The sequence below is a fragment of the Montipora foliosa genome, chromosome 1, assembly GCF_036669935.1.
Source record: "Montipora foliosa isolate CH-2021 chromosome 1, ASM3666993v2, whole genome shotgun sequence".
Lineage (NCBI taxonomy): Eukaryota > Metazoa > Cnidaria > Anthozoa > Scleractinia > Acroporidae > Montipora > Montipora foliosa.
This window is the reverse complement of record NC_090869.1, coordinates 19,585,500-19,607,999: the sequence shown is the minus strand read 5'-3', so window position 1 is coordinate 19,607,999 and position 22,500 is coordinate 19,585,500. Positions and strand designations below refer to the sequence as shown.

Genomic DNA, 22,500 nt, shown 5'->3' with positions numbered 1-22,500 from the left:
AAAAAACATTCATTACCAACCAGCATTTTCATGCAACACGAGTGACGATGCTTGCACGCAAACAAGAGGTATTGCGCCAGGTTACTATAAGCGGTTGAACAATCGTGTTTTATTCGAAGAAACAGAAATGACTTTTAGAGCTTTCTGCCTTTGGAAAACGAAAATTTTCAGTGTCTATTTCATATTTGTGCTTGTGAGTATCTTCAACATTTAGAGTTGGACAAATCCTTTTTCATTTCAACTGGAATTGCTTACATTCGTTTTGAAGTCTTTTACGTGGGCTTTTGTCCACTGCGTTCGTTATGCCCAAGGCAACGTTAACATTATTATGTTAATTTTGAATAAATTACTTAGCTGGCACTTGGCTCAAAATCTTTGACCCGTGTATAAGTCGAGGGCGATTTTTGGAGCTTCTTTTGAGGCCATAAAAGGTCGACTTATACATGGGTAAATACGGTAAGCTTATACACTAGATCATAATCATTTTTTGTGTTCTTATTAGGAGTTTCTGTGAATTTAGCCTCAAGTACATTGATGACCGAACAAGTTAACCAAGAGATTATCAAATACAATAAGAACTCAAATGGACAAATTTTTATCTAGTTACAGTTTGCTGTTACTGTAATGGTTACAATAAATCCTTTCCACGCAATGAAATGGAAAAGCTGCCAAAGAAAAATTCTTCAATACTTGAACTCCCACTCTGAACATTCCCAGTCATGGGGTGCTATATGCATGTACTATTATCAACGAGGGTCTTATGTGCCATTCTGAATGCAAGTTCTTTTTTTATTGCTGCAATATTGTATCTAACTGCTTACCAGTATTAGTAACTTGTTATGTCTTGGTAGCCTGAGTGCTTTTGATTAATACTTTCCCCATCAAACACAAACTAATATCATTGATTTAACAAGGGAAAAGGAAGAGCCAAGAAAAAATAAATTTTTGTACACACCTTCCTTTCCTGTCAGGTAAATTATTGATGCTTGCCATCTTAGCCGAACAAAAAAGCAAAAAGAAGATCAATGAGAGGTTTGTGTTAATTAATGTTAACATGGTAGCATTTTTGATGTTGCTCAACTTTGCTAAATTCTCAGAAATTAATTTTTCTTTCTTTAGAGTGAGCAAAGTTGTGAAGAGTGTAGCCTTAATCCAAAGAGAAAAGTTTCATAGGTAAGTTCTAAGTGTTCATTACCCTGTTCATGATGTTCAACTGCACAGGATATCTGCAGTGCAGTTCATGATCAAGATCTTCTGTGTTCCTGAGTATTATAGATTAATTTTACAATATGTGTTGCAGATCTTTACATGATTTACTTTAGTGAGCTAATTTATGGCCATAAGTACTATAATAATTGTGTTAAAACTTTGGGTAATGGTGTTACAAATCTGATCCCAACCAACACGTTGACCGACAGTTGGCCAACTGCAGCTTGACTGTTGGTTGATGCAGGTGCTCTTTGTGCTCTGCATGGACCCAATAATTTTGTAAGTGTTGAATGACAGAAGTAAAATCTTTCCTACAATGAAAAATTGATATAAAATATGAGTGCAACTTGAAAAAAACATACACATGATAAATGGCCCCACCAAAAATGACATCCATCCAGAAGCACACAAGAGACAAGTAGTTAACAACTAAGTACAGTATAATATTCCACACAACTGTGTTGTTTATTTAACAATATTTTTTATCATTGCAGTCTTGCAAAACTCTTTTGTTTATATCAATTTTTTTTGTTTGGGGATTATTTTTTTCTTCGTAGATTTTTCCTTTTTGGTTGGATGCTGGGAGATACCATAGCGTCAAACATCATGATGAGGTAATGGCAAATCTCTTTACATGTATTTTATCCATTCGAAAAGTGAAGTAACAAAGTTATGGAACTGTATTAAAGAAAGATAAGAGGCAGGTAATTGATTGATTTTATTTTTAATCCTGCTTCATGTTAAAGAGTAAAATAACACTACAGAAAAGGCAGCTGCTGTAAATTTTGCAATGGTTCTATTTAATTTATAACAGTAACTTAATTTTTTGCATCATTTTCTATGGATCACAAGTGAAAGACTATGTTTGGGTTATTTTGTCCAGGAAAAGTCAGACTGGTGTAAAGTACTGCTTGTTAATCATGCCTGGATCTTTATTTGCAGCCAGAGTTCAAGTCCGGGTTTCTACCATGTGATTGGTGGCTGGGCACAGTTTTAGCCAATCTTAATATGACTCAGAGGATTTCTTCCCTCTTCAGTAGTCTTAAAATCCACTCCTAGCTAGACTGTTTCATGCATGTAGCTTAAAAAGTATTGTTTTTGGCCCTAATATACTGGTAATAAAATTATGTATTAATACATGTATATGGACCATAATTAAATGCATTTATGAAATAATTAGGATAGTACATGCACTCTCATTGGTCAATAGCTGTGTTTAGGTGAGAGCATGGAAACACGGCTGTGTCATCACACAAATTTTGATTGGTTTTAAAAATGTGTTGTCAGACGCGTGTTTTCATTGGCTGGTAGGAAATATGAGCGTGTATCAAGGAACTTGTTTCAATCAAGAAGTAAAAAAAACCCAGCAATTTCTTTCATTTGTCAAATTATCTTTGAGAAATATTTTATAAAAGCAATAGAGGACTTTTTTCTATATTTCCATAGCCTCATTTAAACACTTAAGGGAATTGGGAGAATTCTCGACAGTTACCTATGCATACATGTAACTGTCCTCACTTTAACCAACCCCCCTCCCCCTTCCTCTCGTGTTTAGATGAGGCTATGGAAACACAGAAAAATAGTCCTCTATGGCTTAAATAGCATACAACCAAGGCTTGTTTGGACACAATTCTTTTTGGTTGCAGCCTTTTAGAAAATTAACCCTAATTCCCCACCTGAGAGTGAGACTTGTAGATTTTTACTCTGGTTAACATCAGACGATTTCACTTGCCAACTGGTGGCACTTTTGGTGGGAATCGGTTAACCCATTGACTCCCAGGGGTCCCCCATCAACAAGTAAAATCGTCAGGCGTTAGACAGACCGGCCGGTTCAGGCCAGTTTGGGTGTCAAAGTCATGCTTAAAAAAACGAGTAGCAGTGATTTATCAGGGTTTAAAAACACGAGGCATAGAGGAGTGTTTTTAGCCCTGATGAAACACGTGCTGTGAGTTTTTTGAGTGATTTAAAAAAAAACACTCCACAAAAAGTGTCCCTCTGGACTCAAAACAATGGTATAAATTGTTAGAGGAGAATATTAGCATACCGGCGTATCTCGTATTAAATATTAAATTTTTGATAACAGGTTTTGTTATTGTCTAAAATATTTTACTTACACAATTGTTGTTTCAGCTCTTTGGCAGCACCATTTCTGATGGTGTACAACAGTACAGACCATGTGTACTACTTGAAGCAATATTCAGAACTTAAAGAGGAATTTACAGAAGACAATCTTACCTCCTTCCTCAATGATATCTTGGATGGGCATGAACAGGTAAAATTAATATAAATTCTAGTCTGATTGGTTAGTCATCAGTGCGATATAATAATTGTTATAGTTTGAAAAGGATAGCATTGCACTACTAGCCATAATCACCCTCAGAATCTCCAATCAAGATTTCTTCAGTTTTCAAAGTCTCTGCCCATGTAAATCAAAGAACAGTTTTGCGAACCTCTTGCCACTTACCAAAATGAAACATAATGCAGGGTGTCAAGTTTCTATTTTCCTTATTTTGCAAGGGAACCCTCCTACAGTGTAACTTTTCTAGTTTTATTTTTTTTGGAAATGGTTGGTTCAAGATACAGTGTTCCATTGACCAAAGACACCAAATACAAAGGAACAGAATCATATTTTAATAAATTACAACAAATTTGATCTGAAATGTAAAGTGAAAGGTCTTTTAATGCTTGGCCTTACAAAATGTTGAAAATGAATAGAAATGACAGAAAAATTGACTACAGTCACTTACTTCTGTGGCTGCCTCCATATTTATTATTAGGCAAACAGTTCATAGGTCTACACTTTTAGTTAGAAAAATTGTACTACGGAAAACGGGTTAGCAACTGATCAGGAATGGGTTGGCAGATAGTCAGCTTGAATGAATCAAAAACAATTTTAAAACTTGTGCTTGTACAGGACTTTAACTGAGGAGGCTTGGACAATTAGGACTAATGCCATTTGCAATTTAAAAGTAGATGGAAGGAGTGCAAAACTGATAAACTAATTTTAAAATAGCGCGCGCCTGCACCTTTGCCGTAAAATCAATGATGAAAACTGTTCAGCAAAACATGCAGTATTTAATGGATTATGGTAGTTAAAAAAAATCTTGTGATGCCAGCATAGTTGTATCAGATTTTGTAGACACTGCCTTTCAAGTAACCTTTTAACTAATTAAATTGTGAATCCTGTTTCTTTCTTTATTTATTTGCTTTGCAGGGATATGGTGGAGACTCTTACTTCCAGAGGCTTTACCGGGTAATTAATCTAAAATAATTACATAGATTTAAAACAACAGCATTTTCTAATCTGATTCCTTTTACAACCATGACTTTCCTCATTGTTTCAGGGAATCTGGGACCTCTTTGGGACAATTTATGTAGGTGAAATGCTTAACAAAATAGTTTTAAAAGAATCTAGTTACTGGAAGTAACTCTTTAAAATGGGAACCATGAATATCATCATCATCATCATCTGTGTCCTTTTCCCTCTGAGGGAAATAGGGCCTTGCGTTCTCTCTCTCCAAGCTTCTCGGTCTTTCACACAACTACCAGCTTCTGCCCAACCTTTGAACCCAAGTTCACCTCGTTCTCTCGCTACTGTTTGCCATGTCTCCTTCGGCCTACCTCTCCTACGTCTTCTTTCTGGGGTCCATGTTAAGGCTATCCTCATGTTCTGATTTACACTTTTCCTCAGCACATGCCCAATCAGTTTCCAGCATCTACCATGAATATACGTATAGGAAATTGTATGAACTTGCTTGTGCATTTTGTGATTTATGGGTATTAGTGATGTTTTGAAGTTCTTAAAATTACTCGAGCCATAGGCGAGTTCAATTTAAAAAATTTCTTACATCACGATTGACGGTAAATGACAAAATGCACAAGCAAGGTCATATGATTTTTTATTTATCATAATACTTAACAAAATCACTCCCATCACTTTGTTTCTATAGCACCTTCCATATTGCATATTTTGTTGAGTATATATATCGAACGTCTTATTAGATGTTTTGGTGTGTAGTATTGCTGAGTATTTTTATGAGTTGTGTCGTATTTTGATGAGCCTGCTAGGGCAAGTCAAATTACAAACAAGTAAAAATACTCAGCAATAATACATACCAAAAATCCAATAAGCTCTTTATTATCCAACTTTTTTGCACTAAATTTCTAGCAAGTGAATTGTAAACAACCAAAAATGTGTGAAAGATCGCGGAGCAACGTCAGCAACTAAAGTAGTCAAACTGGTTCTCTTTACGGTACGATAACCAAGTGTACAATAACGTGGAATATTTGTACTGACTCGTTTCATGTGTTTTTTTGTACAATAACTAATACAGTTGGATAATAAAATCTTAGTCAGTGCTTTTGAGGACTAGGGTCACTTGGCTTTGCTCACACTGCTACATTTTTTAGATATTGCCATGATTATAATTCTCAGATGTTACCTTAGTTAATACATTTTCAAATTTAGACTTCACATGTTTTTCAAAGAACATTGAACTCATAATCTTGTTGTTATCAACCTATTGATTTTTAATTAGATCCTGCCCTTTTCTCTTTGCAGGATATTTGGACCACCCAGCCCATTGCTGCACTGCTCATGTTTGGTTTCCCCCTCCTTATCTTTTCATTTGTTATTTACATGCTGTGCATTGCTGACCCTGGTCCTGAAGAGGAAGAACTGGATGAGATGGAATTTGAAGATGAGATTGGCGATGACGAGCAAGAAGAAAAGTGTTTGAAAGAAGTCAAAGAAGCAGAAGAGGCTGACCCAAGCACAAAACCAAAAATTGATTAACTTATTGAAAGCACTAGCATCCCAGTAAAAAGTGAAATAAACCATTCTCTGTTTTAGCTGGCTCACAAAACTCTGTCTACCAAATACTCCCTGGCCAAACCTTTGATCGTCTTGTTCTTTTGTCTGAATTTTTCCTATTAATTTTAGTGATATATTTGAACTGGAGAAGTGATCCTCGTACTTAACAGGACAATTTAAACAATAAAATTGATTTGTATCTTATAGCTACCTGAAAATTCAGGTGGCTTCAATGCAATTCAAACCCATGAGGCCAACGTGTCGGTAGTGTGTCGGCCGACGTGTCGGTGGTGTGTTGACCGACGCGTTGGCCGACATGTTGGCCGACGCGTTGGTGGGATCGGATTCTTAAATTTACCCCCATGACCTCTGACATTCTGGTGCAATGCTCTACTAACTGAGCTATGAAGCAGATCGGTTAACAGCAGGTCAGTTTGTTGGGCTCACATGTTCCTGTGAAAGGACTCAATGAAATAAGTGTATTTTAGAATAATAATTTAAATTGTTTAAATTATTATTCGTTCTGGTCAACTTTGGAGTATCATAAATGTGATAAGCATTTTCATCCACTGCAAACGGTTGTGAGAGAGAACAGGAAATTGGACGTTTTTCTGATCCAAGATCAGGGTAGGCTATGATAACAAAATGAAGGTACAGGTATAAATAGCTAATTTCAAAATTACCCAGCTTGCTTTGAACTGAACTGACTTCTGATTGGATTCTAAATACTGCTATGAGTTTTAACCTGTTGACTCCTGAAAATCGTCTGGAGGCAAAAACTCTTACATCTTACTCCCAGAGGTCAATGGGTTAATGAATGCACCTTTGATTGTGAGTAGTGAAACAGGAAATGGGTGAAGTTTCAGAAAACTTGATGTTAGTGTTCCTTAAAGTGGTACTACGACCAAGAAAACAATTGTTTTTTTTCTTTGGATTTCAAAACTATGTTTACTAAACACTAACTGACCCAAGTTTTAAGTTCTGATTTCAAAAAGACACCTGTTCATTTTAACTGGAATTTTCTTATTTATTCGTCCGCCATTACTAACTTTAAAATCTTGAGAGAGCTGGGTCGAGGAGGAAATGACGTCAAAGGCTCACTAGTTTAAGAATGCAATGAGTGTATATGCGGCTAAATTAATATGCAGCACGGGAGTTTCGGGCTTTCAGACTTTTAAACCGGTGTTTTGCATATGTAATAAATTGCGTTTACACGCTGAAATTTTAAGCTAGTGAGTAAATGACGTCATTTTCTCTAGATCCAACCCTCTGATGTCCAAACCCTCTGAGGTCCAATCGGCCAGTTTTGAACGTGAGTAATGGCGGACCGTGAAATCCAAAACTTACACTCAAAATAAATAGGCTTTGGATAAAACTCAAAGCTCAAAATTTTGCCAGTTAGGTGTTAAGCAAACACGCTTTTAAAATCTGAAGAAAAAAAGGAAATGATTTTTTGATCATAGTACCACTTTAAGTGCTGAATCTTTTTAAATCAAAATCTCAAATTAATTTAATTTATATCAGAGAATAATTTGCATAATACCTGGCCACTATTGTGTTCTTTGTAGTGGCATTATTTGAAGAACAAGGCATTTAACAAATAGATTCCATTTTGCCGTGTGTCTGTTCAGTAATCGATCACAGATAACGTCAATAATGTGGTAAGAACAAAAAAGTGGCATCTATTATTGAACAGACGCACGACAACATGGAATCTATTTGTTTTATATACTAATAAAGAGTTAAACTTTATTTGCATAAAAGGTAATAGATCATAGGCAAGAACCAATCAAAATGCGAGAATAACTTGGGTTATTATATCAAGAACAATATATGCCATTCATATGCAAATAGCTGGCCAGGTGTTATGCAGTTTAGCCTATATTGGTTTCTATCATTATTTATTGGACTTATTCCGTATAAGTAATTTGAATCCTGATGACGACACAGGACCAAATAAAAGATTTGGGGTTTCTCAGGCACATCATGTCTTGTTTCTTTTCAGTTGTAGATTGCGAGCACTAGATAGGCTGAGTATCCAGCTTTTCAAGTGGTTGGCTCCCCTCCGTTCCCTGGAAGGCCTAATGCTCAAATATGCTAACAACTAGATTGAGTTATGACACAAGTTTGCAGGAAGTAAAGTTGAACATTTATTCACATTTTATTTTTTCTTGATGGCCTCTTCTTCAGCCTTTTCTCTGGCCTTCTTCTCTCTGTAGCCAACCAACCTAGCATTAGCACGTGCCATACGCATGCTGCTGAACACACTAGTTTTCTTTTCTTCATCTGTGATCTTACGAGCCTTGATAGGCAAGCGCGACTGTTGGATCGGCATGACAGGACCTTGAAGTTGTACTGCCTTTTCCAGTTCAGCATCCTACAATAATAATTAAGAACAGAAATGGATCAGGCTACAGCCAAATTCAAGTAAATTAATAATAACATTTGTTACAAATTTAATATTAAGCGAAATAAATTAGTATTTTAAAAGCAAGTGAAGATGACAGAGCTACTTGCACAAATGTATTAGATGGAAAAATAGAAAGCATCCTTCACGTTAAATTTTGTCTTTTGCGCAGTTTCAAAAGCTTGCAAATTGACTGTCTCTTCAGAGATAATTTTTCTGAAACCCCAACCATCCTTGAATGATTACGTGCAAACAACACTGTTCATTCAAAAGTGTTTCATTTGAAGAATTTAAAAAAGCTCTCTTCTGAGTGTTCTTTCACCCTTCCACACCTGAGAGTCAGATTTATAGATTTTACTCCACTCTCTTTTATACCAGACGATTTTATCCACCAATTAGGGGCACTTTAGGTGTAAATGGGTTAAAGCTAGTTAGTTAGTATGAATTTAGTTATTTAGTTTAGTTTTGATAAGTTTCAACAACAACATTATCAGTGAGACATCGCTCTGAAATTTAAGTTTGCCACTTCCTGTGAGGTTGTTGATGTCACAGACTTCTTCCAAACCTTTGGTGGCACGGCAAAAATCATACAGAAAAGATAAATTATGTGATGATCAATTCAAACATTTCTTTCCTGAAATACACCTGTAGCTTAAACCAATGAACTTTGGGATCAACTTGCACATTAAGTGACAGAAACAAAACTGTAAAACAAGGCATTTACCGCACTATCTCCTTGCTTGGGTTTGGTTGCCTTCTTTGGGAAAATTATCAATTTGGTCATGTACTCCTTCAGTCTTTGCACATTAGCCTGCAAGGATTCTGCCGACCTATTTTTCCTTCTGTGGTCGACCGCGATGCCAATGGTAGGAGCAACTTTACGTGAGATGCCAGCAGTCTAAGAAGGAAATAAAAAGCACAGTTTATCAGGTCAATGTTTAAAACGTTACAATATTCTATACTTAAGGAGGCTCGAAATAGTTTCTCCTTTTTTCAAACAAATAAACATATTCTGTCCTTAGATACAGTTAGGGCAATCATATCAAGACGAAATTTGGCCAGGGTATTAAGTACCTATCGTAGATTTCTCACATTATGTTTTCCTCAAAAATAATGTTACCATGGCAACGATAGTAGGCATTTCTTTGACCCTTAAAATCAACATATGTGGTCCTTTTTGAAGAAACGGGACGGTGAAATTTTCCCATTCATCGTTACCAGATAATGTTAGAAATATTCTCTAAAATATTTAAAATTCAACAAAATCTGTAGGTCAGTTTTTCAGAAAAGTAAGTTTTTTTGAATTGTGTCTCTAATTATTTTTTTCACCTACAGAATTTTTTTAAATTTGAAAGACAAATGGTTTAAATTAATCTAAGCTAACATGCAAAAAATGAAAAAAATTCACTGTCCAAAAGCAGAGATATAAACGAGTAAAGTTGCAAAATCAGGAAAAATTAGGGGGTTACAAGATCAGCATTTACGCATGTGTCACCCGCTCATTCGAGTCCGCGCGCGAGTGGAGCTACAGGTCAACACAAACGGATTTAAGTAACTATTAAACCGTTTCAGTAGAATTTTCGTAGTTTTCGTGAATAGGAGATGCCTATTTATGTGCCATGTATATAGGAATTGGAGAAAGGTAAGCGAAATTAGCGGTATTTGTTTATTTCTGGTGACCCATTTAAATCATGAGCTGACGCAAGCAGCTTACGAATTGCGTGTGTGGCTTACGTGTGTACGCTCAGCTGAAAACCCTTTCGAGCCTTCTTAAGTCACTGCTTCCTTGTTGGCCAAGAATCAGTAGATGATTCTGTTAATCATGGTAAAGCTAAAGATTAGTGATATTGCTTTATGTGGAAACAGTACATTGATAATATGTAAAGAACAATGATCAACTTTGGTGTCCTTGGCCAAAATTGCTTGGTACCCCAAGGTGATGAGCAGAAAACATTATGACTTCTATGGAGTCAAATCAACTCAAGATAATTGTTTCAACCTTGCCGAGACTTTTGTATAAGCCTGCAATTAAAACTGGGGATCACCTAGTTGATTTTTGAGGGGGGGGGGGGGGTATCTTTACTTGCCATGGCAACCTTTTTCCATCACATCAGTGAGTGCACCTTGTAAGACAATCATTAGCATCTCATAAGGTACCATAACTTTGCTATTATGTGAAACAGCTGGGTAGATTCAATCCTTCCAAATAGTACAGTCCATAGAAAGTACAGTTTCTAGAAAGTGTTGAAACTGGCTTGAGCCTCCTTAAGTCAAATAATGAACAAGTTCAGACAGAGGCTGCAGAGAAGGAGGGGCTGGGGAGGCTATAGCCCTCCTCCCCCCCCCCCCCCCCACTTTTTTCCTATGGTGTTATTTTCTCGTAAACCTCTCCCCTCACACTTACGTGATCCATACTTAACCCCAGCCCCCCACCCCACCACTTTCAAACGTACTCCGCGACCCCTGTCAGAGTTTCAAAATATGTGCATGTGTCAGGATAAAAGCAAGAATATATTTTTAAAAAACTTAAAGATTTCTGATGAAAATTCTTGCAGCTGTTTACCATAACCAAAAAAGACAATTATTATTGTAAGCTTATTTTTATCCCGACGTGCACATTCATTTCTTGATTATTGGACTTGGCTAATTCCTTCTGCCTCAGCTGTGACTATTACAGATATGGCAAGATGCTATTTTCGTGTTTCTGGTGTTGAATTGGCTCCTTATCGCCTCATATACTGAATGATGATATCCATGTCAGTAAACTTACCTTTAGCTCCTCAAGAGTAAATCCTCGTCCAGCCCTTATCTTGGTGTTGTATTTGAAGGTGGGACAACGAACAATTGGTCGCAGAGCACCAGCCACTGGCCGGGGTGCAATCTTCAGAGCCTTTTTCTGACGAGTAAGTCTCCTGCGCTTCTTACGCCCCGGCTGATTGAACCATGTTCGTACATAGTTCTGCCACTGCTTGTGGAAGTGGTTGTTATGTATCATATTATTGTGTTTGGGAGCCATGGTGGAAAGTTGTGGCTGTAAAAACCTAAAAATAAGTTAAACCAGCCACAAATGAAAAAGAAATGAAAATAAAGTATCACTTTATTGTGTTTTATTTCAGTTGGCATCTTTAAAACATATTTATATTTTCCACCAAAAATTATTATGTAAAATTTGATGTGTCTCATGACAAGGCCAGATAAAACTTCACCACTTTCAGTTTGCCGTTAAAATAGGCTTCTTTCAACGAAAAAGTCATCTGATATAAACGCATTGTCATAGTTTGAACAGGGACGGGACGATGCTCGAGAATTTTGGCGGATTGTTTCGCAAAACTAACCTTCCAACCAAAACTGTACCACAACGCGAGGAAAGAGGGCAGAGTGGGAGAATCCAGGTGTATTATGGGACAGTTAGGTACGGTCAGCGGTATCTTTCGGAAAGGTACCTTACGAAGTTTCATACATGAAGGAACTATTGTTCCTGCAGATCTGAATTGTCCATTTTTTGCTCGATATAAATGTTAGTCTCGTTAGGTTCAATATGTCAGGACAGAAAGTCACTAAAAGTTCTAAAGATGTTGCTGCAACCAATGGATCAGTATCAGCGACAATGAAGAAGGCTTTCAAGAAAGATTCCACGTGGGAAGACAAGGTATTTACACAAGAAGAAGGTTTGTGTTACCAGACATGATTTCATGGCATGGTGATCTGGTTTAAAGAAGAATTATGCAAGTGAAAGATTCAAGACACAACGTCTCGACACAAGAACTCGTGCTAGTGTGTTTATCAGGAGGAAAAAGACAAAGGACAGGTTTAAAGTACAGATCACTTTTCACAGGTCACTCGTTACAAAACCTTAACTAATGCTAAACTTAGGACTCATTAGGTGCAAGGTTAGCCAAATTGAAGTTGTTGGGTTTTTTTAATATAGGTAAACAATGATCTGTAACGAGTGACCTGTGGAATGTGACCTGTGATTTAAACCTTCCGCTAAAGCTAATTACGTTGATGAGCCTTGTTAAGAGTTCCTTTAATGAGAGCTAGCAGTATCAAACCACCCTACTGCATTCTCAGTGTGAATTGAACCTAAGCCTAGTTTCCAAAAGTAACAGATGTATGGTGAAAGTGTTTCATGCAAATAACATTAGTTGTTTAGTCTCATTTTCATATCGATGCTATCTACAAGCCTTTTCCGTTGTGGCTCTGGAAAGTTCTAGTTCTATACAAATTTTTAAATGATATTTTAGAAAAAAATAGATGTTAATGCTAGTAAGAAAATACTGGGCAGAGCCTGGAAGGAGAGTGTGACTTCCCATCACATGACTACCTTATTTGGCTCTCTCATTCCTGCCGCCATATGAGCCCTCTCGGTTTGAAATTTCCAATGCTCAACTCGTTGTTTTTTCTGCTCAGCATTTTAATCTTTGCCATGGAATTTGCTGGCCTCACAAACGAGGTTTTACGCCTCCTGCTATCTCAAAACAATTTACCTATAACTGGAACCCTGGAACAATTGTTTGAACGGCTTCACATTGTAGATATATCTGCACCATCTTGTAGCTTATGGACCCGAAGCACGGATTCCCATCCTTCAAATCCGGCAGAGAAACGTTCACGCCCCACCGTGTACCCGTCTACTTCAAGTGCTTCTGCTTAGGGCGTTTCTTCCTGTGTAGATCCACCAGAAACTGTCACCATTCCTGACGATGCTTTGCCTGAAACAGGCGGTCAACAATGGTCAAATCCAATCCAAGATGGCATCTGAGCAAGAAAAGCTTCAAACACGGACACGTCCGCAACCATGCTAGCTACTCTTATCTCCACCATCGTGGACCACCTTAACCCTGCCACAGGTATTAGCATCACCTGGCAGGAGTGTTACCCTATATACCTTGCCTGCATGCTCTGGCCGGGGCCCCATGTGGGCCAATAGGAGAATTTGTTTTCATTGCAATAACCAAGCAACGGTCACTATTCTATCCACTAAGAGCTCCCGAATTCCCCGCATCAAGAACCTTGTCCGTTTAATCACCCTCTAAACCCTCCTCTTCAACTTTACCTTTACTTCCAAACATGTGCCTGGAGTCGACAATGGCATTGCTGGCACATGCATCGCCAGTTCCATGCCCGATCCCTCTTTTCCTGACCAAGGTTTGACTGTACAGGCCGCCACCTATATCTTCAAGTCCATCGCTACCTCAACTCGTTGGACATAATTACTACACCGGTGAGCACTGTTTCATTCAGTTGTGCCTTTTCCACAAGCTCATTTTCCCCCAACACCCCTTTCTACCTGCCCACCAGTCCTTCCGGATCCATTTTGTTACTAATCTGTCCAACACAGTCTCTTACAGCACAATTAAAGTTTATCTGGCAGCAGTCAACAACCTTCACATTCAGTTTGGCTCTCCCCTGGACCTTTCGGCAATGCCAGTCCTTCACAGAACTTTGAGGGGGATCAAACTTTCCCATGGCACTGCAAAGAAGGCTCGCTACCCGATCACCTCTTCGGTTCTGCGTAGAATCTATACTAAGTTACAACCATTTCAGTCTTCCGATGTTGACTGTTCTATGCTATGGGCTACATTTACCCTCGCACTTTTTGGCTTCTTAAGAAGGAGCGAATTTACCTGCAATGGCAATTTCGACCCTCAGTCCCATCTTGCTAGAACAGACATCTCGTTCCATCCCAACATCCTTCACCCTATGTCATTTGACATTGCAATGATCAAAAAGTCCAAAACTGACCCTTTCAGGGAGATGGCCAAGGTCACTATTGCAAGGTCAAACTCAGACATATGTGGGGTCACTGCTCTGCAAGACTATATGATCCAAACTGCAACACAAGACCCTCACCAGCCACTCTTCAGATTCTCCTGTGGACTAAATCTCACCTGGACTTCACTCACCAACAACTTAAGGACTCTCCTAAACCTCTGCAACAGTGACAGCTCCTCCTATGCCTCTCACAGTTCTAGAATTGGTGCCGCTACGACTGCTGGAGCCGCTGGCATTCCCGCCTGGCTAATTAAAATTCTAACGCATACCAAGGAAACAAAGTCTAAAGTTCCCCAGGCAATGGCCTCCTGCTCCTCCTGTTAACAAATCCCCCTGGAATCTTTGAGAACACTAGAGTGTCTCATTGACAATTTCGTGCAGTAATGTACTATGGTAGTCATCTTGGTAGCAGGACTAACAGAGGCCTGAGGCGAGTCAAGAAAATTGCACTCAGTGAGAGGAGGACAGTATGAAATGGTAATCCTCTACGGGCTGTGTGCTTTTAAAATGGTGGCCCATTACAAACAAGCGTATTTCTCCCAAAAAAACACCTGCTCTGCATGCTAAAACCTACAGTGTTTTCACCTATGGCCCCAGTGCCACTTTTGTGTTGGCATCCCCTCCAATTTGGCCATGTCGATTTGCGCTATTTCCCCCAACCCATTTTTCTCTGTTAGCCACATGCCGGCAGTCACATAGGTGGAATCACTATCCTAAGCTTAATGCCATGTTTCTTTCGCCGGTTTGGACGTCAAAGGGTTAAAACAGACCAAAAAAACAAAAACAAAAACAAAACAAAATTAACCCATTTGGCTTCTTTGGGCTTTCTGCCCCTTTCAAGTTCATGTTGTACTATGGTTAATGAGTATTTTGACAGAAATACTTTACGCGAGGGTCGTATCCCCTCCAGTCAAATGTTTTGTGCGAAGATCCTATTCCCTCCAGTCTCTGTGCGATGGCCATTGGTTTTCGTTCTTAACAAAAACAAGGCCCATTCGATACTTTATGGCTTTCTGTGACATTGTCTTTGGGCTTTCATTCTTTATGCTCATGTCATGCTTTTGACCCCTATCTCCACTCATGGGTTTTCTCCTTTCACCCTTTGGGCAGGCAATGTTCGCTTTTCGCTATTGCAAACTCGGTGGAGATGGGGTCATTCTTTCTCCCTGTTAAGTGGGAGCAAAACCACTAAATGGGCTTCGCAGAGGTCACACCTTGTCTATCTTGGCATTTTGGGCGGGGAGTTACTGCCTTTGGCACCCCTTCAGCCCTGTGCTGAAGCCCCGTTAGGGAGGGGGTATATTGCTACTTTGCTGGACTAGGTTAACTTGGCCCGGGGACATTATGCCAGCAACTATGTCTCTGTAACAATGTCTGCCTCTTTCCATTGTGGTGGAAGAGAGCATTCCTGATAAGACTTGAAACATTGTTTTGTACAAAGTGCCATTTCTACACTAAATCTAGAATCATTCCTTGATTTTTATTGTTCATAATTGTTAGAATTATGTCATGTAAATACACTGTAGCACTTTTGGATCTGTGAGAAAAAGCTCTCTTTAGATGTGTAATTATTACTATTAAATGCTTTATTTAAGGAGAGCAAAGTCATGGGTAAGGATGTATAATTATAATAGTTTGCTGCCATTTATGGAAAGAGTCTTTGATTTATTAAATTTTGGGCGCTTATCCCACTGCTTTTCTTTGTTGATTTACAAAGGCACCAATTGCCTTTGAATCCTGGGGTCACCAAGGTTTAATCCTCTTTGTGTGGATTTCTTCTTGGATGGGGGCTGCCTACATGTACATAGGATAGTAATGTTGATGTTCTGATCAATATTTGCATTAAATGATTTATTCTACCTATGAGTACATTTTGTTTGTAGTTTGCCTGAATTTTGTCTTCTTTGTCTCCTCAGGATGAGTTCCTAGATGTAATTTATTGGTTCAGACAGATTTTAGCAATTGTATTAGGTATAATTTGGGGTATTTTGCCTCTGAAAGGAATCCTTGCCATTGGATTGTAAGTGTACATTTAAATTAAAAAATAATGAGAAATAAACATGTAATTTGCTGTAAAATCTGTGTAAGAGATTTTTCATTTTGTATGGCTAATGTTGTGACCAAGTTGGAGAGATTTCTACCTAGCTACACTGTACATGTATAAGGCTAGCATTAAATGAAACAGATATGTCCAGAAATGTAAGTACTGGTAATTAGATGCTCGCAGATTTCAATAAGGGTCACAAAGTGTCCCCTTGCTCTTCTCCAGAAGTTCAACATCACTCATGTCTCGGAATACTGACAATAATTTTATTAAATGCCACGAGGTGACCCCTGAATGATGCTCCTCAAGTAAGGATAAATAGCTGCATTTATCCTAAGCTAAAAACAACACTAACCTTTACCTTAAAATAAGGTACCCTTCATGTTGGATGTCAAAATAATTTGGCATGCTTCTAATTAGGTGCATTTCTGGAAATGACTGCAATGAAAGTAAGGAAGATCATCATAATTAGATAGGCAATTTAAGCAGTTGCGAGGAGGCCTGAAAACCCCAGGCTTGGATGAAAGTGTTCAAAACTATGACCATGTGATTGCATGGTGCTGCTCTTCCAACTGAGCTACTCAGCCAGTACCCCGCGAACTGAGTCTCCTTCGATCTTCCTACTAGAGATAAGTCGGGAAGAGGAAGAAGACTCTGCCAGCTGCCTCAACATTTCATATCAATTCAGCATGCGTTAAAAACTCAAATGTATTTGGATGTCAGTCATGTGTGACCAGTAACCGCAAAACCACAAAACGAAAACAACAGTCCATATTTTTTTGAACAACTCTGGCAAATACACGACAACCCAGGAATCTCAAGATAGAATTCACTTAAATTGCCATTTCATTTCTACTGAAAAATTCATAGGCTTCTGGCAGACTACAATGTAGTTTTTGTAATCTGTAACTGACATACAGAGGAAATACTCATGGGAATTTAGACAGTTAAAAATTGCCCGCATGAGCAATTGCATGAGCAGCAAATCAAAGAATGTCAAGGCAGCTGGCAGAGTCTTCTTTCTCTTCCCGACTTGTCTCTCTTTTTTTACTCTTTCCATTTGTGAGAGAACAAACTTAAGACACGATTTATACTCCTTATTCCAAAATGGCCACCATTTTAGTATTCTTTTGGTTGAAATTGCAAATTGGCCCTTTTTGCCTTGCTCAAGGTTAAATATTCTTTCCATTTAAAAGGGAGGCCAAAAGGGCCATTTTGCAAGGAAACAAAATAATACTAAAATAGCGACCATTTTGGAATAATGTGTATTGCTAAATTATGTGTGCCATCTACTTTAGTGTATTTAACTGAACCTAAAGTTTATTCTTGGGAGGGGCGGTGGCCTCATGGTTAGTGCGCTCGACTGTGGATTGAGTGGTCCGGGTTCGGGTCCTGGCCGCGGACATTGTGTTGTGTTCTTGGGCAAGACACTTTACTCTCACGGTTCCTCTCTCCACTCAGGCGTATAAATGGGTATTGGAGAATTTAATGCTGGGGGTAACCCTGCAATGGACTAGCATCCCATCCGGGGGGGAGTAAAAATGCTCCTAGTCGCTTCAAGCTACAGTAACTGGAGATAAGTGCCGGCCTGATGGGCCTTCTAGGCTCATAGCAGACTTTACCTTAAAATTTATTCTAACAGTTGTTTTTGTCCTCATAGATTTGTACTAATAAATGCTGGTGTGTTGTATATATACTTTACGAACTTTCAAAAAATTGACGAGGAAGAGTATGGTGGACCATGGGAACTGACTAAGGAAGGTTTTATGACATCATTTTCATTATTTTTGGTGAGTAATTACTGATACCAAGAATATCAAAAGTGGCTCTTGTTGGTGTACCACTACCTGCAATACTTGGCCTCTTATCATTAAAAGTATTAAAATAATTTATTATCCAATGCCAACACCAAAAACAGAAATTTAGCAAAGAGAACCAACCTTGTTATATGTGTTTATATATCAATGGAATAATTATTTAAGACATGCTTTAGCACTTTCCTCATGTTATTTCTATGTACAAAACAACTTTTTAGTGCTTAGTTGATTCAAAGTGAGCAATTTTGGATTTCTTTGCAGCCTTACAGCCTTCTATTAACTAAAATACAAAAGGTTTCTTTTGTTTCTTGTTTAGCAAGCGGAGTTTTTTGCACATGATAATTCTCGAATATGAACCGCGAAAAAGCAAAAAAAAAACAACATGTTGTTGCTTTTCCTTTCATTTCTAAACCATCTGTGGCAATTTAAATATCGATTGGAAAAAATGGTCACTTACACCCTTGTTCTCCTTGCCTCTTCATTATTATTATTATTGTTGTTGCAGCTAATAATCAACAGCCATGCATTTCTCTCAATTTTGCCGTCCCAGTGCTACAAAAATGTATATTGAGATTCTAAATATTTCTGATGGGTTGCCCCAACAGGAAAGCACACTTCTTGCTGAACATAAATGGCCAGCTTTTATACCTGACTGGCTGTCTACTTCAAATCTTATTGAAACCCATGGGTTTGATGCTACTCTGGTTAAAGAATAACAATATTCATGTAAATCATGCATCTACGATTTGAAATCCAATGTTTCATTGTTTTTCTTTTATTGCGTAATTTTGTTATTCTTCAAACCAGAGAATTGAAGCATCAAACAATATTATTTTATTATCATCTGAATGTCAACTAGGTTGCAATTTCTACCTAATTATTGATCCTTGAGTTAAAGGGTGGTCAAGATCCTTGTTTCTGAATTCCACGGCTATACAGCAAACAAAAGGGAAACGTTTGCATAAGAATAGCAACATGGCCTCCCTTTCTTATTTCAGGGATACCAAATGAATGCAGCTGTATTTACATCCATATTGCTAAAACCAAACTATGGTTAACCAGTACTGTAGTTAAACTTCACATTAAATATTTTGTATAAAGAAGAAATATAAAATTTTATTCTTGTGAAGTAGTTATTCTCAATTAATTATTATCATTATCATTATTATAATATTTGTTTTTAATAATAATTAATTAATTATATTATTATTATGATATAAATATACATGTAATATTGATAATTATTATTCTTGTGATCCTTTGAAATGACTGTAGTTTATTTATGTCATTTTTAGGTGGTTTGGATCATATTATATTCTGCAATACATTTCCCTTGATGTTGTCTCCATAAATACAAAATGTACATGGTATTATTATTCAACATACCTGACGTGCTGTAGAATTCCATCCTTGGAAAAAGTAATCCTGATTACAGCTGTACCAATTTTTGTGTTGGCAAATTGTTGCCAAGAAGATACTTTCTCTTTTTAAGTGATTGCAAGTTGTTGAAAATTGAAAATGCACTCACCGGCCGTACATGTAGTTTAGAACTTTCTTGTTTCTTATGCGCAAAATTCGTCCAAAGTTTGCATATGAAGTTACTTTCATGTGAATAAAGCTGTCCTGACTTTTTTACTAGTTTTCACTTTGTTTTCAAGTTAACATGGATGTTGAACCACTGTTCTTACTCAGACAGGATTAAAATCTTAAAATTTCGATGCAAACAATACAACAACCTCAGTTTTTTCCAAGAGAAATGCCGCTCTACCTAAGAGGGAGGCTTTTAGAAAGAAATGCCTTGTCAGCAAATAAAAAAGGAAACTGGTATTTACTAACTACATGGCTTTGTAAAACCCATGTTGTCCTCAACGTTCAGATGGAAAAAATATTGAAAGTTATTTGCAAAGAAAAATGCTGTTACTGGTCATTAAATTATGATTTTTTTTAAACTTGTCCTGAGGTGGTTGTGTAACTTTTTAATGCCACCTCGGCCCTAGCTCATCATTTTTTAATACAAAACTCAACTTCAGCCTCTTGTTTCTTTTGTATGGTCCTACCTTGGTCCCACTGTATGATACTTACCCCACCCATGGTACCAGGAGGGTACTAACTGCACAGATCCCTAAACTGTAGTGTGTCTTATCCGAAGCCATAGATGGCTTTTTCTGGTAAATGTAGCGTGCAACAGTAGAGCCGTTGCCTGAGGCCAGGACTGGACTACCATGCGGGAAGTCATGAATTCAAACCTTGGTTGATCTAACACTAAGGGTCTTAAAATAATTGAGGAGAAAGTGCTGCATTTGTAGTTTCATTGGGAAATGATTACCTTCAAGTCTTCGTGGACAGCGAATTAAAACTGTAGGCTGTTCATAACTCTTCAATGTTCAAAGTCCCTGGGAGGGAATGGTAGAGAACACCCACTCCTAGGGAAAATCCCGGTGTTTGGTCCGTCCCGTTCACTCCCGAGAACAACTGTGGTGTTTCACTCAAAGGCCTGTTTCTCAAAACTCCCCATAACTTTTAGGGCCCGGCGAAAAACCGATAGTATTGTAAAAATACGATCCTCTTATTTTATTAGAAAGAAGGTCTTTCAACAGATTTACAAGACCCAAAAGAACAACCTAAACGCAAAGTTTCATGCCTTGAAACCCCCTCGGTTTGACGTTACACAGAGACTTAACGCCCAAAAGTTTCGGCAATTTCGAGAAGGTCCCGAAACTTTTTGGGTGTGACAATTGCCACTTTCTCTTATTGGGAATGTAGGGTATTTCATAATCATTGCGCTTTTAGTTATCTTGAAAACATACTGAAAAATCATGTTCTTAAAAAAAGAGGGAGTTGGACGTTCTCTTCTATGATACCTTCAAAAGTATACTCAAGCGTCGAAGGGCCGAAGGATGTCGTAAAAGCCCCAGTCAAGAATGACGTAAGTTTTACATATCCGATGACAGTGACAGTTGTACGAAGAGAGGGAAAAGGGTTGAAAGTGTCATGAGAAGAGAGGGGAAAAGATGCGAACTATCTTTGGACTATATATATATATTTATCTCGGTTGTTTCGCCCCAGAGTCGATCTTATTTGAATAATTAAGTTCAATGGTTAGGTCTAAGCACTGATTTTAGTAATGAACGCTTAGGCTTAGGATTGGTTAGCTATCCTATGAGGGTCGTCAGAATACTGTGGGGCGGATCGACTCTGAGGCGGAACAACCTGTATTCGGACCCATAGGTAGCTCAACTAGTCTCGTAATCCTGGGTGGGGGGACTCGCATATGAAAGGGGTGGAGATGCTCGTCATCTCGGTTAGGGGTGTAAATTTTCGGATTTTGGTCTCACTTATGGTGTTTTGGGACAAGGCCATCATATGTAGCCGTGAAGGTCTCGTTTAGGGGTTCACCCGAAGAATGATATATATATTTAACATGCTTTAAATACGGTCTCTTTTGGGGGTCAAAAAATCCTGGGGAAAAGCCCAGATTGATCTCCTTTAGGGATTTAATTTAAAATTTCCGACAAGCATCCCTATCAGTTCATATTCGAAGTCACCCCCCTCCCACCCCCCCCCCCCCCCGGGGCTCGTAATACGAGTTGCCACTACTGACACATGTGCATGAAGAGGAGAATGTGTTTGATCCACCGTCTAAAAGTAGTTGTAAATTTCTATATGTTTTCAAATATTAAAATTTGACCTACCTACAGAGTGTGTGGTTAACTTCTGATTTGAGTCGAAATCTCAGGGGCACCCAACGACCAATTTGTTGTAAAATGCATTATTATACCCCAGTTAATGAAAATAAATGTTATTAAGGCATTTTCAGATGTTTTTCAGTGTTGCTGGGAAAAAATTATCTGTTCCTTTTTCCCAGCAAGACACACAAAAAATTTCCCAGCCAGCTAGATAAAATTGGTTGGTTTCTACGGTGGCCCGTAAGTGCCATCCTTAGAGTTAAATAAAAATTGCATTTACCTTGCAAAAAAAGATCCGGCCGTTAGATCCAAAGTTTCCAGTCAACTTCAACAAATTCTTGCGAACCGAAAAATCTAACTGGAGGTTTGATGTTTCGAGTCCATAGTTACACCGGATCCATAGTTTATACTCCGGATCCGATCTTGCGTTCTTCAGATCCGTAGTTTCTACTCCGGATCCATAGTTTCTTACTCTGGATCCATAGTTTTTGCTCCGGATCCAAAGGTGTTTACTCCGGATCTGTAGTTTATACTCCGGATCCAAAGTTGTTTACTCCGGATCCATAGTTTATACCCCGGATCCAAAGTTGTTTACTCCGGATCCGTAGTTTATACTCCGGATCCAAAGTTGTTTACTCCCGATCCGTAGTTTATACTCCGGATCCAAAGTTGTTTACTCCCGATCCAAAGTTGTTTACTCCGGATCCAAAGTTTATACTCCGGATCCAAAGTTGTTTACTCCGGATCCG

The 22,500-nt window shown here is 38.3% G+C and overlaps 3 protein-coding genes across 4 annotated transcripts in view; 2 read left to right on the top strand and 1 right to left on the bottom strand.

Moving 5' to 3' along the window:
• Nucleotides 1-6,060, top strand: part of LOC137992266 (protein disulfide-isomerase TMX3-like) — a 21,819-nt gene extending 15,759 nt beyond the window's left edge. For both annotated transcript variants that reach the window (XM_068837515.1, XM_068837508.1), the window contains exons 11-17: nt 972-1,032; nt 1,120-1,173; nt 1,767-1,823; nt 3,340-3,481; nt 4,424-4,462; nt 4,554-4,583; nt 5,771-6,060. In XM_068837515.1, coding sequence (XP_068693616.1) covers nt 972-1,032; nt 1,120-1,173; nt 1,767-1,823; nt 3,340-3,481; nt 4,424-4,462; nt 4,554-4,583; nt 5,771-6,004 — 617 coding nt within the window. In that variant the 3' untranslated portion in view covers nt 6,005-6,060. The remainder of the gene's footprint in view (nt 1-971; nt 1,033-1,119; nt 1,174-1,766; nt 1,824-3,339; nt 3,482-4,423; nt 4,463-4,553; nt 4,584-5,770) is intronic.
• A 2,088-nt stretch (nt 6,061-8,148) lies between these two features.
• LOC137992279 (large ribosomal subunit protein eL13-like) lies at nt 8,149-11,816 on the bottom strand. Its single transcript, XM_068837528.1, has 4 exons — nt 11,765-11,816; nt 11,200-11,470; nt 9,154-9,327; nt 8,149-8,399 (listed from the first exon to the last, which is right to left on the bottom strand). Exons 2-4 carry the CDS (start codon nt 11,443-11,445, stop codon nt 8,184-8,186), a joined length of 636 nt encoding a protein of 211 aa, XP_068693629.1. The 5' UTR covers nt 11,446-11,470; nt 11,765-11,816; the 3' UTR covers nt 8,149-8,183.
• A 79-nt stretch (nt 11,817-11,895) lies between these two features.
• Nucleotides 11,896-20,017, top strand: LOC137992260 (GEL complex subunit OPTI-like). The gene is made up of 4 exons (XM_068837495.1): nt 11,896-12,078; nt 16,121-16,224; nt 17,909-18,038; nt 19,361-20,017. Exons 1-4 carry the CDS (start codon nt 11,968-11,970, stop codon nt 19,400-19,402), a joined length of 387 nt encoding a protein of 128 aa, XP_068693596.1. The 5' UTR covers nt 11,896-11,967; the 3' UTR covers nt 19,403-20,017.
• The last annotated feature ends 2,483 nt before the right edge of the window (nt 20,018-22,500 follow it).

What these genes read in the sequence shown, in the direction of transcription:
- LOC137992260 (XM_068837495.1), top strand. Translation starts at nt 11,968, where the DNA reads ATGTCAGGACAGAAAGTCACTAAAAGTTCTAAAGATGTTGCTGCAACC. An exon ending in GGAATCCTTGCCATTGGATT is followed by an intron (nt 16,225 to 17,908) that starts GTAAGTGTACAT and finishes TTGTCCTCATAG; the next exon opens with ATTTGTACTAATAAATGCTG. An exon ending in CATCATTTTCATTATTTTTG is followed by an intron (nt 18,039 to 19,360) that starts GTGAGTAATTAC and finishes TGTCATTTTTAG; the next exon opens with GTGGTTTGGATCATATTATA.
- LOC137992279 (XM_068837528.1), bottom strand. Translation starts at nt 11,445, where the DNA reads ATGGCTCCCAAACACAATAATATGATACATAACAACCACTTCCACAAG. An exon ending in TTACTCTTGAGGAGCTAAAG is followed by an intron (nt 9,328 to 11,199) that starts GTAAGTTTACTG and finishes TTTCCTTCTTAG; the next exon opens with ACTGCTGGCATCTCACGTAA. An exon ending in CCAAGCAAGGAGATAGTGCG is followed by an intron (nt 8,400 to 9,153) that starts GTAAATGCCTTG and finishes TTATTATTGTAG; the next exon opens with GATGCTGAACTGGAAAAGGC.